At 41.5% G+C, this 15,394-nt stretch overlaps 1 protein-coding gene across 2 annotated transcripts; it reads left to right on the top strand.

Moving 5' to 3' along the window:
* The first annotated feature begins 2,125 nt into the window (after nt 1–2,125).
* Nucleotides 2,126–15,338, top strand: sidt2 (SID1 transmembrane family, member 2). 2 transcript variants are annotated; one of them, XM_020095258.2, is made up of 26 exons: nt 2,126–2,972; nt 3,056–3,177; nt 4,675–4,839; nt 4,991–5,036; nt 5,475–5,576; nt 6,375–6,458; nt 6,565–6,730; nt 7,172–7,265; nt 7,479–7,537; nt 7,774–7,800; nt 8,966–9,004; nt 9,089–9,166; nt 9,676–9,791; nt 9,929–10,002; nt 10,557–10,623; nt 10,719–10,792; nt 10,902–11,025; nt 11,170–11,287; nt 12,038–12,174; nt 12,290–12,398; nt 12,674–12,750; nt 13,395–13,441; nt 13,538–13,643; nt 13,736–13,846; nt 13,947–14,060; nt 14,494–15,338. In XM_020095258.2, exons 1-26 carry the CDS (start codon nt 2,721–2,723, stop codon nt 14,554–14,556), a joined length of 2,571 nt encoding a protein of 856 aa, XP_019950817.1. In that variant the 5' UTR covers nt 2,126–2,720; the 3' UTR covers nt 14,557–15,338. The 2 variants fall into 2 exon arrangements, with proteins under 2 accessions (XP_019950817.1, XP_019950819.1); XM_020095260.2 differs by lacking the exon at nt 7,774–7,800 and having other exon boundaries at nt 2,130–2,972.
* The last annotated feature ends 56 nt before the right edge of the window (nt 15,339–15,394 follow it).

The raw sequence follows: 15,394 nt of genomic DNA, 5'->3' as shown, positions 1-15,394 counted from the left end.
ATCTCGGGCACGCCCCCGCCCTGCGTCATTTTACGTGGAACGCTCCTCCGCAGCGCCCTCTCCAGGTTGTAACCACGGCAACGATCGGCGTAACAAATGACTTCATCCACAGAAACGTATTGTGGTTGCCTTGACGACAGAGAAGTGCGCATTATCGCTGTGGTTCCCATGATTCAGTGATTCCTGCTGCACCGTGTGATCACTCAGGGTTTAGAGATACACACACACAGCAAACACCACTATGACAGATTCAAATGATCGAGCTGAGCAGAAGTTTCAACCCGTCGTCGAATGCACTGTCTGCCATTTTTAATGTTTACCCAGTTGTGAGTGGTTGAGTCTACAAGGCCACAGTGGGGTCCAGGCACATCTGTATTAATACCGTTTCTGAACACCAGTTTTTTCTGTTATCATATTCACATTAAATAAAAGTTTGTTCTGTTTTCAAAATCCTTTCGCCTGGTTGCTGCTGTGGTATATCACTGCATGTTGTCAAATGGTCATTGTTACACTAGTCCGCCTGAGAGGATCACCTCGAGACTGACTCTGTTTCCACAGTAAATTAATTATCTTTATGCACACACACAACATTCACAATATTGTTTATTTCTTTATTTCTTTCTTTCTTTTTTCATTTTCCTCGAAGCGATTTTATAGGTCACTAACTACTCCAGTATTCTTTGTGCAATTTCAAGTACCACTCATTCAAGGCATTTCTGCTATTATTTTCTTTTTCAACTACTTTTTCAAATTAATTTTTCATAGATTTCATTTTTTTGTCTGTCTGTCTATCTATCTATAAATCTATCTCTGCATTTTCATGTGTTTTCATTATGAAATGCACTTTCAAATTAATTTGCTCAAACAATGTTTTAGTTTTTTTATTTAATAATTGAGAGGGTGTAACTTTGCAAATGAACCCTGCTGGAAAACAAAAGCAAATGTCATATTCTGAAGTTATCATGTAAAAATGTCAAATAACTTCATTCCATACCACACAACATTTTTTCTGTTCTGCAGAAATGCTATGGGCTATGCCTGGTTTCTAACTGGGCTCCATATGTGGGGAAAACTGATTCTATTCTTTTCTATTCTATTCTTGTCGATGGCCCATTCACCAGGATGTAAACAGCACCACTCCATGTTCAAAAGGCATTGCTGCACCCTGTTTCTTCAAGCTGAATTACCAACTAAGCACAGAAGACAGCTGCCCTGAGAAAGAAAAGGCTCTCAGTGTGTTTGATGGCATTTGTTTATTGCAAACTTTATTTCGTAAATGTGAAATAACACAATTGGGGGAAATGATAGCCTATGTGTCTACAGGCAGGTCCTACCTTTTTAATTGGGCCCAACAGCTCACATATCCTATGAATGCATGTTTACATATAAAGATTACTGACCAAATAATTATCCAATTATGACCAACGAGGAAGTTTCTATAATGTCCGGTAGACAATAATAATAAATGCCTGTGTCAAACATCTTACGAATAGATTTTCATCTAATATCTTCAGAGTTCAGTTTTATTAGTGAGTCATAGAAAAACACCAATGTGACCAATCTAAGTGCGTTTTTAATGTGGTTTGACCGGGTTTGAAACCAATCCATTTAGACAGATGGATGGATAGATATACTGTCATCTCACTGCAGTGTACTATGTTGACATTTTAATGTTGTTATGCTCTCAATTTCCCTCGGATCCATAAAGTATCTATCTTTCTATCTATCTATCTATCCTTCAATTCATCTATCTATCTATCTATCTATCTATCTATCTATCTATCTATCTATCTATCTATCTATCTATCTATCCTTCAATTCATCTATCTATCTATCTATCTATCTATCTATCTATCTATCTATCTATCCATCCTTCAATTCATCTATCTATCTATCTATCCATCCACCCATCTATCGATCCATCTATATATATACATATCTACATATCTATCTATTTCTCTAAAAAGCTGTGCACACGAGGTCCAGCACACAAACATTAAAACGTGACAGTACACTGTAGAACAGTGGGAGGACTCAGTAATGACAAACAATAACAGGCAGGTTTACAACAGGTAGTGCACCTGCAGAGGGCAGCCACATGACGTCATGACGTCGCGTTGGGTTTGTTTACTGTCTGAACGTGGTGGTGATGGGGGGGGGGGGGGGGCGCTCGTCGCACTGATTGTCCCACACTGTAAACACTCTGCATGACTCTTGAACAAAGCCATGACGCCGTGACAGCTCTTCACTTTGACTCGAGAGAAGCAACAACGTCACGCTGCGTTCATTTCCTGGACCCCGAACTCGGATATAAAAAAAAACTAAACACGGAGCTGCATGAATTCAAGCGACGATGCTAACGTTAGCATGGCTAGCTAGCAGCCTGCTGGGCTCCGTCGTTGCAGAGGGAGATGAACTGGGTGTCGCCGTCATCGTTCAATCTTGAAACTTTCGTCATCTGTTGCATTGCTGACCGCTTGTTTTTGCGGGCGTGAACAACAGGGCGAGCACCGCGTCCGTGTTTAATGTGAGCTGCCTCCTGGGCGAGCCTGTTAGCATCCGCTTGTTTGTCTCGGGTGGAAGCGGAGCAGCTGAGCTAGCCAGCTTTTGCTATCCCGAGTAATTTTTTTTTTTGCTGAATGGGAAGGAGTTTTTAATAGTATCGCCGCACGTGCTCGACTAACGTGAGGGATCTATTCAGGGGGACGGTGTCGGACACAATGTTGTTGAGGAGCTGCTGGAAATCTCGACATAAAAACGGATCTGGAGCTGCTGCTGCCCGCTGGATCCGACATGGACTGGCTGCCCTGCTCTGGGTGTGTGTGACCCACTTGGTCTGCGGCGGAGCGGCGGTGGGGGAAGCCACGAATGTGGTGCCGAAAGATGCAGAGTTTGATGTCGTCTACAACGACACGGTCACGAGTGAAAACCAGACCATCTACGCGTTCAACCACACCGTCTCCAGGAACAAGGTGAGTTCGGATTTTCACACCAGACGACCCTGTTTCTCGTGTAATGATGACGATGTAAGATTGATCCTTTCTCTCGGTTTCAGACGGAGGGAGTCCGCGTGTCCGTGGACGTGCTGTCACAGGGGCTGGAGAGTCCTATTCTGTTTGTGGTGAGGCAGAAACAAGCTGTGCTCTCCTTCCAAATCCCCCTCATCCTGAGAGGCCTGTAAGTCTGGTGCTCAGTGTCAGCACTCAACATTTAAAAGAAACTCATGTAGATTGTGTTTTGTTTTCTCACATGTTAATTTTCTGAAATTCTTTCATTTATTCTTTTATAACTTATTTATTTTTATATTATATAAGTTATTCTTTGTCACTGTCAATTTGATTGTATTATTATATTTACCATATAAACAAAGATATTGTAGACCTTCAAAAGAGTAGTTGAGCATGTTGTTAAATTTGCCATTCATTTACAGTATGTGTCACAGCAGCTAGTAGCACAATTGTTTTTACATACCGCATGTGGTGAACATACATAAGTGACCCATGTTCTGTGGTTTATGTATGTCAACTTGAGAACAAGAAAACAAGGGGAACTCAATAGCTGTATGTGTAGCTTAGTCGTGTGTCATGGCATTATGTCAGAATGCCTAAACTGAGAAAAATCAATTATAAACAGACTCTAATTATTAACAGTGAATAGGCTTGTGTCCATCCAATTTAGTTGAATAGGCTTTTAATGTGTGTTTTGCTGCACACAGTATCTTCACATAAAGGAATAATCTCCTTGGGTGTGTCTGCTTGTTGCTGCTGTTTTTGCTTCAACTGTAAATAATTACGACTTCAGGTCATGTGATGATTGTTTGGTTTGGTGTGTGTGGAATAAATAGCCCTACACGAGAAGATGTGTAAATGCCAGCTGTGCTCTTCTCACAGTGTGGTCGAGGGAGATGTCGCAAAACGAGCTTTGGTGAGAATTGCAATCATAGAATAGAATCAGCAAAATCACAGTCTATAAACTACCCTGGATTGTACATTTGCAGTTAAGCCCTGTAACTGTAACTGTACACAGCTCTGTAACTAGACTTGATCAGGTGGTATTTCACAACAGGCTAAAAGTTCAGCTGTTAATTAGCAATGAGCTACTAGCTTATCTGTGACTTGACCTGAGTCTCCCACGCTCTGGGATATTCTCTGTGGTTGTGCAACATCAAAATGTCCAATGCAGTCTTGTTTAGACAGTCTGTCGTGTCTCCAGATCTTTCATAAACCTTGGACTTTCACTTCCTTCCTGAGATCCTACCTATTTGAGGTCCCATAAGCTAATCTGAATGAGGTTACTTCTCTTTAACTTAGCCTTGGTCACATGCTTTCTTGAAATGAGAGTTGCTTTGTTTTGAGCAATACTGTGCTTTTCGCAACATTTTCTAGAGCAGGGTTTTTTTTATAGATTTTGCTCTGAGAGTATTGAAGATACACCATCTAGTTGGGTCATTTGGGTTTTCACAATACCAAACTTTTAGACTTCAGTATGATACAAGTATAAAAAATCAATACTCGATACAACAATGAAAAGAAAAAAGTTGTCTTTATTTCAGACTCATTGGTCCATATCAGTATTTGAAATAATTATATAAAAAAACTAAACTAAATTGCTGGTTGCTAAACCCATTTTTTGCATTGAATCAATGTGTCTACCCATGTCTCTCTCTGTCTCCAGCTACCAGAGGAAGTACCCTTACGATCATGTGGGCCGGACATTGTGCCAGCCTCCGGCCCGGGCCGCTTCTGAAACCCAGTTCTTTTTTGTGGATGTCTCCACCCTGTCCAGCCAGGGTACAAACTACCAGCTTAGGGTCAGCCGCATGGAAAGCTTCACCCTTCAGTGAGTGATATTTGATCAAATTACACAAACACACTCTGCAATAGCTGCTTTTAGTATCAGCTCAATGCTTCTGCCACCAGTTTGCGGTTTGAATGGATCAACAAGTGACCTGCTGGTATGTCTAACATGTTATTTTGACATTTGATTACAGGACAGACAAGAAATTCAGCTTCACTGCATCACCATCCCAACCTCAGGTATACAGCTTGTTACCATTGTTTTATGTATTTATGATAAGAAGTTTTACTTAACAAGAAACAAGTTTCAGATGACATGATCGATAAACATGAGAAAAGCTGAGGAGAGCACAAAATATAAAGAGGGTGTTGGGAAATTCTGATTTTACACAATTCTTCAGCATATAATGACTTTTTTTGCCTCACTTACTTGTCTGGTAGCTTCTGCTTTTCAACACATGTAATACTTTTACTTTCGCTTTCATATTGTAATGTTTTCTTGGAAGTTATCTCATCCTCCTTTACTCTATAATAGATAGTCAGGAAAGACAGGTTAAATAAAGTATTACCTCCTCTGCAAGTACAACACATCTTTTCTAATCATATCCCCTCGAATTACTTCCTTCCTTTTGTGTCTTCCTTTTGTTCTTTTCCTTCCCCTCTTGCCCTTTCTCTCAGTACTTCAAGTATGTCTTTCAAGATGGGGTGGATACTGTGATTGTCAAGGTCAACTCAGACATGAACTTCCCCTGCTCCGTGATGTCCATCCAGGACATCCAGGTACAATTACTCCTGCTCCCTGTTTCCTTAACCAGACGTCTGCTGTCTTCAAGTGGCCTTATGATAGTGGTTAGCCTGAAGAACCACTCTTGGACCACACAGAGAAATTCTTGGGTTCACTGCACCAATGCAGTGCTAAAACAAGCTGCTTTCAGACATGCACTGAACTCAGGATAATGTCCTGACATTCTTTGGAGAGGCTGTATGTGAGAAAACAAATGTGAGAGGCTCCAGACTTTCTCCAGAGTTTCTCCTGCCAGCCCTCTAGCAAAAACTCTGCATATATTTCCGAGTGAGCCTGTGTGAGAACACAGCAGGGGATCCTCCAGAGGAAGCTAGTGGGTGTGTTGATACAAAAAAGAATACAAATATCTCAGGATGAAACAGCTGTGCCATAATTGTAGCAGATGCCAACAAAGATGTCATGAGAGCTTTTGGTGATAAGAGCCGACGCTGGTGTCAGTTTGATGTAAACATGTGATCTCCGCAGCAGAATTGATACATTACGTCCTGCCTCTGCCTGCTGCTCCACCTATCACCTCAGCTGCTCTAGAGATTTCTGTTTTGTTGTGATCGTGTCTTAACACAGAATCTGCTGCTGCGTTGTTCACATGTGAGAAGAAAACTCCAGAGAAAGTTTAGACCCAGTTGTGTGGACCTTCTCTGGAGTTTGTGTGTGAAATCAGCTGTAGTCAGTGTTGTACTCTTTAATCTGTTAATATCTTATTCCTGCTTACCTTTACTATTTTTTTATATTATGTGTTTCTATATTACATTTTTCTCTGTGCATCTTTTCAGTGCCCTGTATATGACCTCGACAACAATGTGGCCTTCATTGGGATGTACCAGACCATGACCAAAAAAGGTGCCATCACTGTGCAGGTAGTGTTTCTCAATGTGGAAGATCTTGTGAATGAGTGTAGATGCCATAACCCACATGAACAGAATCATATTACGTCTCCTCACATTTCCTGGTGTCTGTTTTCAGAGAAAAGATTTTCCAAGCAACAGTTTCTATGTGGTGGTCGTGGTAAAAACAGAGGATGAGGCTTGTGGCGGTCCGCTGCGGTTCTACCCTCTGAGGCCTGATGAGCTGTTTGATGCCGGCAATCGCAGCAAGGTCCTCGATGTGGTGGTCACCCCTGCCATCGACTGTAGGTTGCACATGTAACTGTTGCATAACTTAAAAGCCTTTACCTAGATAACTGGAGAAAAAGTGAATTTTACACCCTCATCCTCACAGCTAACACGTCAGGCACTATTTTCTTAATTTGTCTGCAGTTTCAGGATTACAAACCTGACAGGGCATTTCCCAGGATAACATTTTGATTTAACGTCGGGTTCTGTGAAGTTGGCTGATTTTATTTTACACTGCACACGTCTGTAATAAGGTAAAACAGAAAAGACTACCTTTTAGGTCAGATCGGGCTCTGTACACTGTCTCTCGGGCTTGAAGGGGTTCAGGCAGAAGAACGATGATGACACTGTTGTACCGCCCACCCCTAGGTGTTGTTGCACTATGCATTAGACTCAAGGTCATGCAGTATTAGCATGTGAACAGGCTGAAATATGTCCCCTTCCTCCACACTCCACAGCAAAGGTGTATGTGATGGGCATGCTGTTCTGTCTGGGTATCTTCTTCTCCTTCTACCTGCTCACCTTCCTGGTGGCCTGTCTGGAGAAAAAGCGGTAAGGTTTCACACCTTTCACACCTGCAACAACATTTAGTTACTGATTCTGTTTCATGTACACAGTTTCTTCTCATGGCTGCAATATTTGTCTTTTATGTCCTCATGTCTTCATTACTGACTTTGCTCATTACATTGGAAATACAACATGACAGTGTCTCAGACAAGTTTACAAATACAGTTCATTTTCATCTCTTCCTGTCTGTTTCTGCAGAATGAATAAGACGAGAGAAGACTTTCTGCATCCTGCTGACATGTCGCCTGCTGAGACAGGTAACCCGGCAACCAGCACGATGGACGGATCTATTAGGGATTCCTTAGAGGGCGTGTGGAGCATACCAATATTTCTGAACTCAGACATGTACTGTAGAGTAGATGCTATAATACACTATGCAAGATGTTCTACACTTCACATGCTCTTAATTGTTCAATGTAGAGTTTACCATGTCTGTGTGAACTAAATGTTTCTTTCACTCTCTCTCTCTCCCTCATGCTTATGTGTGGTTCAGCCTCTCTGCTTGGGAAGAACGGAGATGGTATAACAACACGGTTCCTCCTTTGTGATCTTGCTGTCTTATCTTGCACATTGTTACTTGTCTGCAGATGCTCTTTATGCATTAGCTTGTATGCTATTGTTCTTTTTTAAAAGGGGAGATAGAGTAATATTGGCTGTAGTGCTTTGTGGACTTTGTAATCATATAAACGTGGCAATGTTTCATGACAGTTAAGATTTAATGGCTAATCAGCTGAGCATTTGTTACACTCGAGTCATGCTGGCTGCGTGTGTAGTGCATGACGGCTGTGGGGCCCATCTGCTGTGTCTCACGCTTGTCTGTCCACACAGGGAGCCTGCCTGCTGCATGTGTGCTGTGTGTGTGCTGCGTGAGGTTTCTGGTACAAATAAAATCAAATATATACAAATAAAAGGTGCCCATGTAACCAAATGCCAGGACTCTACGGTATGAAGTCATACCTCTGCTAGTCCTACAATAACCATAAAAACCTTGTTAAAATTAATTAATGTATTTCAATTCAATTTGATCTTATTTGAATTCAGTCAACAGAAACACTAGCATGCTTTTACTTTGAAACAGACCTCGACTCTCTAGAAGAGTAGCGTGGCCCACAGCATCTCACGTGTGGTCACTCTAACCTGATGCCCAAAATGAAAAACATTACGTGACTCACGCATCCAGTGTTCCCCAGGCTTTAGTAGAACTGTCTGCAAATGAGTCTCGCTTTCCTCGTTACTTAGATTTTTATCACAATGTCATCCTAATGCTTCTCCTCACTGTTATACTGTTAATTGACTGAAGACACGGATCAGAAGTGTACACATTTTAGTTGATGATGCTGACAACATGATGGGCCAAAAAAAACTGTATTTAGATGATCGTTGAGATAAATGTGTACACTAACTGTTGAAGTGTTTCTTCAGCACCTGAGCACCTCTCACCTCTATCATTTGATTTTAAACAGTGGTAACACTTCTGCACAACAAAGCAACTTTCTTAGAACTCACATTTTCAACCATTCACTAAAACTACTATTTCAAATGTGTGAAAAAAACTTTTGTACTCCAAATTTAAATATTTATGTACTAACATTTAGCTTCAGTGGTGTGCTGGTATGGCTTGTTTGTGCATTTCATCAGCATGTACTCACCTTGGAGTTAAAATGTGTATAATCACATCTCTACAGGCAAGACTCCAGTCTCACCGTATGAATATGGCTCCTTTGGTGAGTTTTGGATACTTTTCATGTAAGTCTTTATTTGTGTGGACATTTCCTAAATAATCAGTTTCTCTCTTTGCTGCTCATCAGCTGACAACGGCAGCACACTGAGCTCTGAGGCCATCACTGACAGCGCCACCTCAACTGATAATAACTACGGATACATGGGTATGCACAAAACATGGATGTTGTTTCTGGACCATCACTGTCACACTGCGATATGTCCACACAGCAAGGCTTTCCGTTTGGCTTCTCTGCAGGCAGCTCACTGACTTTCTGTGTTTTTGCTTATCAGGACAGGAGACTTTAAAACGTCGACCAATCCTCAGTCACCTTCACCACATAGCCATCCGTATCGGTGACACACTGCTTGCATTTGGCCGAATCAGTTCCGAGACTTACACAAAAACAAATCAGCACTGGGAATCATTAATAATTCAATTAGATGTTGATGCCAGGAATTCCTAATCTGATGAGACTGAAATGAACAGCAAGCCAATATTGATTCTGCAGAATCATTCTGATCTTCTGTTTTGTTACATGTTTGTCTTTTCTTCTTCTGAAAATTCTACTAAATCCAGACAGCCATCTAAATTGCTCAACTAGTCTCCCTGTTAAACTGAAATCAGTTTTTCTTTTCTGGGTCTCATCCTCCTCTGTGTCCCCTCTTTCATCAGAGCGGTCGTTGGACAGTGTTGGACGAAGCAGGCGGGAGTCTCTGAGCTCTGTGGAGGAGGATGACTACGACACGCTGGATGACATCAATTCAGACAAAAACATAGTCCGCACCAAGGTGAGGCACCTAACTAAAATGTTTGTTAATTGCAAGTCAGCCCTGCTTTTATATGATGTTTGAATTGTACTATTCCTCACTGTTGCCAGTTTCTACCTGTTGACTGTCAGTAATATAAAGTGCTTTTCTGATTATAGAAATTTCTGTACGTGTCTGACCTGGCCCGCAAAGACAGGAGGGTCCTCAGCAAGAAATATCAAATATACTTCTGGTGAGGATACAGACCAAGAACGTCAAATACCATTGTCAATAATCAATCAATTACAAAGATCCCTCTTCCATTATTCCTATAAACATATCAGCTGCAATTATCATGCAGTAAAACGAATAAAGTGAGAACTACAGGGCCGTTACATTAAGAAAAACACAGAACACTTCCTCTTTAGCAATTTGTCTCTAAAGTAAAAGGACGTTTGTTTTGTTGCAGCAGTGCTTTGTATTGAGCTGAATTACACAGCTTTTATTTAGAAAAATTGTAAACCTGGGTCTGATGATTGTGTCGATTCTTTAACAGACCTCTGAAATAGAAATGCAATGTATGAAAAAATAACACCAGTTAAATAAATTATTAGGTTTAAAACATCCAGTACACAACAATAATAAGTGACAGTATATTGTAGAACAGTTTGAGGAGGACTCGCTAATGACAGGGAATAATTCTGAAGTAGCTCCAGAGCTTTAACACAAGAGAGGACAAGAGAACAGAACATTAGGAACAGACGGGTAGTCTGGGATATTGAAACTGTCGAATGATCCTCTCTCCAGGAACATTGCCACCATTGCTGTGTTCTACGCCCTGCCAGTCATCCAGCTGGTCATCACCTATCAAACGGTACGAGAAGCTTGTGTTTCATATCTTTTGTAAGAAAACATCGTCACATTGACTTACACCGTACGTGGATATTAAACTGACTCTTTCTTCTGCAGGTTGTTAATGTCACAGGAAACCAGGACATATGTTACTACAACTTCCTGTGTGCCCACCCCCTGGGAGCTCTAAGGTATGGAGTTAGCATGGCTGTTGAAAATGTATGAATTATTTATTACTGCACAAAATGGCTGAAGGATGGCATGCTCGTGTTAACTTATATCATTTATCGTCCTACGCAGTGCATTCAACAACATACTCAGTAACCTTGGTTACGTGATGCTGGGACTCCTCTTCCTTCTTATCGTCCTCAAGAGAGATATTGTCCACAATCGTGCTCTGGTCCGCAACGACCTCAACGCTCTGGTAAGGCCCATGTTTGCAAGGAGACAATTATATTGTAATGTTATGTTACTGATCATTAAGTAAATTAGAAGAGAAACGAAACAAGCACATCCAGATACACACTGTACTTTTACTTTAATGTCCTCTCTTTCACCCCCTCCCCAGGAATGTGGTATCCCAAAACACTTTGGTCTGTTTTATGCCATGGGAACTGCACTAATGATGGAGGGCTTGCTCAGTGCCTGCTACCACGTCTGTCCCAACTACACCAACTTCCAGTTTGGTAAGCGTGCGCCTCTCTTTCCTTTTATTTGCCGTTGTACAAAAACAATAGAGGACAAGTGTTTCCTCTAGGATTTTTTTTAAGCAGTAGGGGCAAAGGGACACTGTGTTTTGTGATCATTTTAAGCCCAATTTCCTGGCTATGCTCGTCTCATATTGGGTGTGGCAGGTAAAATGTGTAAAATCTTGGAATTTGGGGAAATATGTGTCTCATTAATTCTAGAGTGGATCAAACAAACAAACAAAATAAACTTCTAGTGAAGGAAAGGTCCTAATACCTTCTCATTAGTGAGGTATGTTTATTGTTAGAGTGCAAAGTGAGCGCAGGGTGGGGGATTGGGGAGGGAGGACACTCCTGCAGGATACTACGGCACCACAGAGTTTTGCATACTGCAGAGGGAGAACACTGTCATCCTGAGAAACGGTGCAGGGTGTAGTTTCTCTGAGCTGTCTGGTCTGTAAAGATTTATGGTGTCGGAAATAGTCTTTTAATTTATTGTGCTCAGGCCCACATGCAAAGGATCCCTCTGGTTATGACATTTATGGAGTGTAATTGTAAAATGTGCTCATCAGACAGCCTGTGAATGTAAAACAATCACTCTGAAAGTTAAAGCCGCTCATTTGAAATGAAGACAGTAAATCAGAGCTGTAATTCAGTGATAACCATCTGCAACGACTTCCTTCTCATGCTTTTATTGTTTAGTATGATTAAGCAGTAAATGTGTGGTAATATCCCTTTCCGTTTTTGCAGACACCTCCTTCATGTACATGATAGCCGGGCTGTGTATGTTGAAGCTGTATCAGAAGAGACACCCAGACATCAATGCAAGTGCTTACACTGCTTATGCATGCCTGGCTGCGGTCATCTTCTTCTCTGTGCTAGGAGTGGTAAGTACACACACCAAAAACTGTTATAATTGTTTTTAATTAATGTTTTTTGTTCATAATGGTTATTGTGCATAACAAACATATTTCATAATAATGGTTTGTGGTTTGTTTGCAGGTATTCGGGAAGGGAAACACAGTGTTCTGGATCGTTTTCTCAGTGATACACATTCTGGCCACTCTCCTCCTCAGCACACAGCTCTACTACATGGGCCGGTGGAGGTTCGGTAAGATCACATTAAAGCTGCTTTCAGAGATACTGCGTTATCCAGAGGGGCTGTATGTGAGAACGCAAACAACACGTTCTCACATACCACACAGAAAAATCTGACTAAAATGTCAAGAGAGCATTAGAGGAGAAATTGTAAGTGTGTCATTGAAATCTGCAACCACACACTAACGTGTGTGTGTGTGTGTGTGTGTGTGTGTGTGTGTGTGTGTGTGTGTGTGTGTGTGTGTGTGTGTGTGTGTGTGTGTGTGTGTGTGTGTGTGTGTGTGTCAGACTCTGGGATCATGCGGAGGATGGTGCACGTCATCTACACAGATTGCATCAGGCAGTGCAGTGGACCTATGTACATTGTGAGTACTGACTTGTGCATCATTATACTGAAGAGTTGTCATGGTAACATAAACTAATGCAGTTTCCCCCATCATCCTGCGAAACAAGGAATCATCGTATTTGTTTGAGTTAGTTGATGCTGAAACAGTGAAAAATGTTGAAATGAATCATTTAACTTTGTAGACAAATTGCTAAAGAGGACATGATTCTATGAATGCAGTGACCATGATGGAGATCAGCATCTATGACACCCGTCTGTGTTATTCCGATATGGTGAAATAGAAATAATCAAATTTTCAAACAGATTTTTGAGGATGTAGATAAAGAAATGATCAACTCGTTCCACAGACTGAAATCACACTGCCCTCTTCCCCACGACTGCTACATAGCGCTGGTCTGTGTGGTCAAATGTTATTCATATTAAACCTATCACATTTCAAAATCACACCCAATCAGACACTGCACTTCCTGGAGCCATTATAATACAGATAACCAGTGTGTGTACATATGCATATTTGGTAGATTCTTTTTTCAGGGTGGTGTGTTTCACTATTCACACGATTGTGCCTCAAGCATTAATTTCCAAGTCATTTTAAACACTCCTGGGACATCATGGGATTGTGTTCTGCAAAGTCAAGATGAGGTGCTTGTGTCTGTCTTTCAGGACCGCATGGTTCTACTGGTGATGGGGAACATAGTCAACTGGTCTCTGTAAGTCAACACGGTTTCTCTGGAAATGTAGGAACAATATAAATTCAGGAAGCAGAAAAGGACCGAAGACATCTTTTTGTTTTTCTTTCTCCACAGAGCTGCCTACGGCCTCATAGAGAGACCCAATGACTTTGCCTCCTACCTGTTGGCCATCGCCATCTGTAACCTGCTGCTCTACTTTGCCTTCTACATAATCATGAAGGTGTGCTTGAGTGTATCCATACATTTAGATGTATTTTTAAAAACACGCTCTGTACGTCTAAAGCTAGTTTTATTTTGCATGTGTGTGTTTAGCTGCGGAGTGGAGAGAGAATCCAGTGTCTGGCATTGGTGTGTATTCTCTTCACGGCTGTGGTGTGGGGATTTGCGCTCTTTTTCTTCTTCCAGGGTCTCAGCACCTGGCAGGTCAGTAATATACACACACACACACACACATTCACATGCAAAGCAGGAGAAACTTCATTATACAGCGTTTAACTTTGTGTGTTTCTCTCGGCTGCTATAGAAAACACCAGCTGAGTCTCGTGAGCACAACAGAGACTGCATCCTGCTTTCGTTCTTTGACGACCACGACATTTGGCACTTTCTCTCGTCCATCGCCATGTTTGGATCCTTCCTGGTATGATCGAGTGTATTGTGTGTATTTTAGTGGAGTGCAGCAAACGCACAATTTTATTTAAAAGACTAAGCAATTGGAGAAGTGGCTGCAGGACCATTAGTAATATTACTAAATTTATATTAACGTTCATATAAAAATAAAGAACAACGTACATTTCTTTTGCCCTGTCTCACCAGCTTACACATTTGATCCAGTTAGCTTTGGTTTCACATTGCAATTAAGGGAGCGCCGTTCCATTTGAATGGAGAAAATTAATGACATTTTACCTGAGATCGGTGTTACGGCACCCTAAGATTTATAAGTGGGATTATCCTCTTTGAAAAAGCTGCTAAAAATGACCAAAATGTTGGTAGGTTGCATTGATGACTTCAAATGTTTGTGGAACTATACTTTACCAACTTGACCCATGAGACACGTCTCCTGTCCCTCTCAGGTCCTGCTGACCATGGATGATGACGTAGACACCGTCCAGAGAGACAAGATCTTTGTATTCTAGATTTGCCGGTTCTCCAGTGGTGAGGAGCTCAGCTCATCTTCTCTGCCTTACTGCCCTCCTCCCTCTCGCTCCGTTTGCGTCTCCTTCATCTCCTCAAAAAGCACAGCCAGTAGCTTGTGTTTTCCCAGGCTTTCAATGGGCGTATCGCCACCTCTCACGGCCAGTCAGGGCAGGGGTGTAGACCCTCCCCTTTCACTTGTACAGACACTAATGTGCCAATGACGAGCCAATGAAGCGCTGGATCAACGTGGAGCGATGCTGAAGTGTTTTGTCCTCTCGCTGTCGCCGTCGATATAACTGTTGTACTTGCTGTTTACTTACTGCTGACAATGAAGATAACAATGTAAACAATTGCTTAAAGAGAAATATTAACTTATTTTATACCGTCCACATTACTATTGACCTACAAATCAAGAATGCATTTTGAAATTACTGTTTCTATGCTGTGTGTGTGTGTGTGTGTGTGTGTGTGTGTGTGTGTGTGTGTGTGTGTGTGTGTGTGAGTGTGTGTGTGAGTGTGTGTGTGTGTGTGTTTACAAACATTGTGACAACATGAATCCTGTCCAGTCTGTCAGTGGCCTTTAATGTTCTAATCACATACTGTGCTCTGATTGGTCGGTTCCTTCAGCTCGCCATCTTTCTCGTTAGAGAACATTGATGACAATGATTGTATTTACTTCGCGACTGCAAAGGTATATTTTGCACTGTTCTGTTTGAAAGGCAGATTTTAATGTCAATGTCGGTGCAATGAGCAGTTACTAAATAAAAGTGTCATTTTCAGATTTTGTTTTTCCTTTTGCTGTTTTTTGGCCGCTCAGTGATGACGCCATAGTGACCT

Source organism: Paralichthys olivaceus, chromosome 11 (genome assembly GCF_024713975.1).
Source record: "Paralichthys olivaceus isolate ysfri-2021 chromosome 11, ASM2471397v2, whole genome shotgun sequence".
Lineage (NCBI taxonomy): Eukaryota > Metazoa > Chordata > Actinopteri > Pleuronectiformes > Paralichthyidae > Paralichthys > Paralichthys olivaceus.
This window is presented reverse-complemented; position numbering and strand designations above follow the sequence as displayed.

Bases quoted from the DNA above. Each gene is read 5' to 3' on its own strand.
- sidt2 (XM_020095258.2), top strand. From the start codon at position 2,721: ATGTTGTTGAGGAGCTGCTGGAAATCTCGACATAAAAACGGATCTGGA. The intron at 6,731-7,171 runs GTAGGTTGCACA...CACACTCCACAG, and splicing joins GGTCACCCCTGCCATCGACT to CAAAGGTGTATGTGATGGGC. The intron at 12,175-12,289 runs GTAAGTACACAC...GTTTGTTTGCAG, and splicing joins TCTTCTCTGTGCTAGGAGTG to GTATTCGGGAAGGGAAACAC.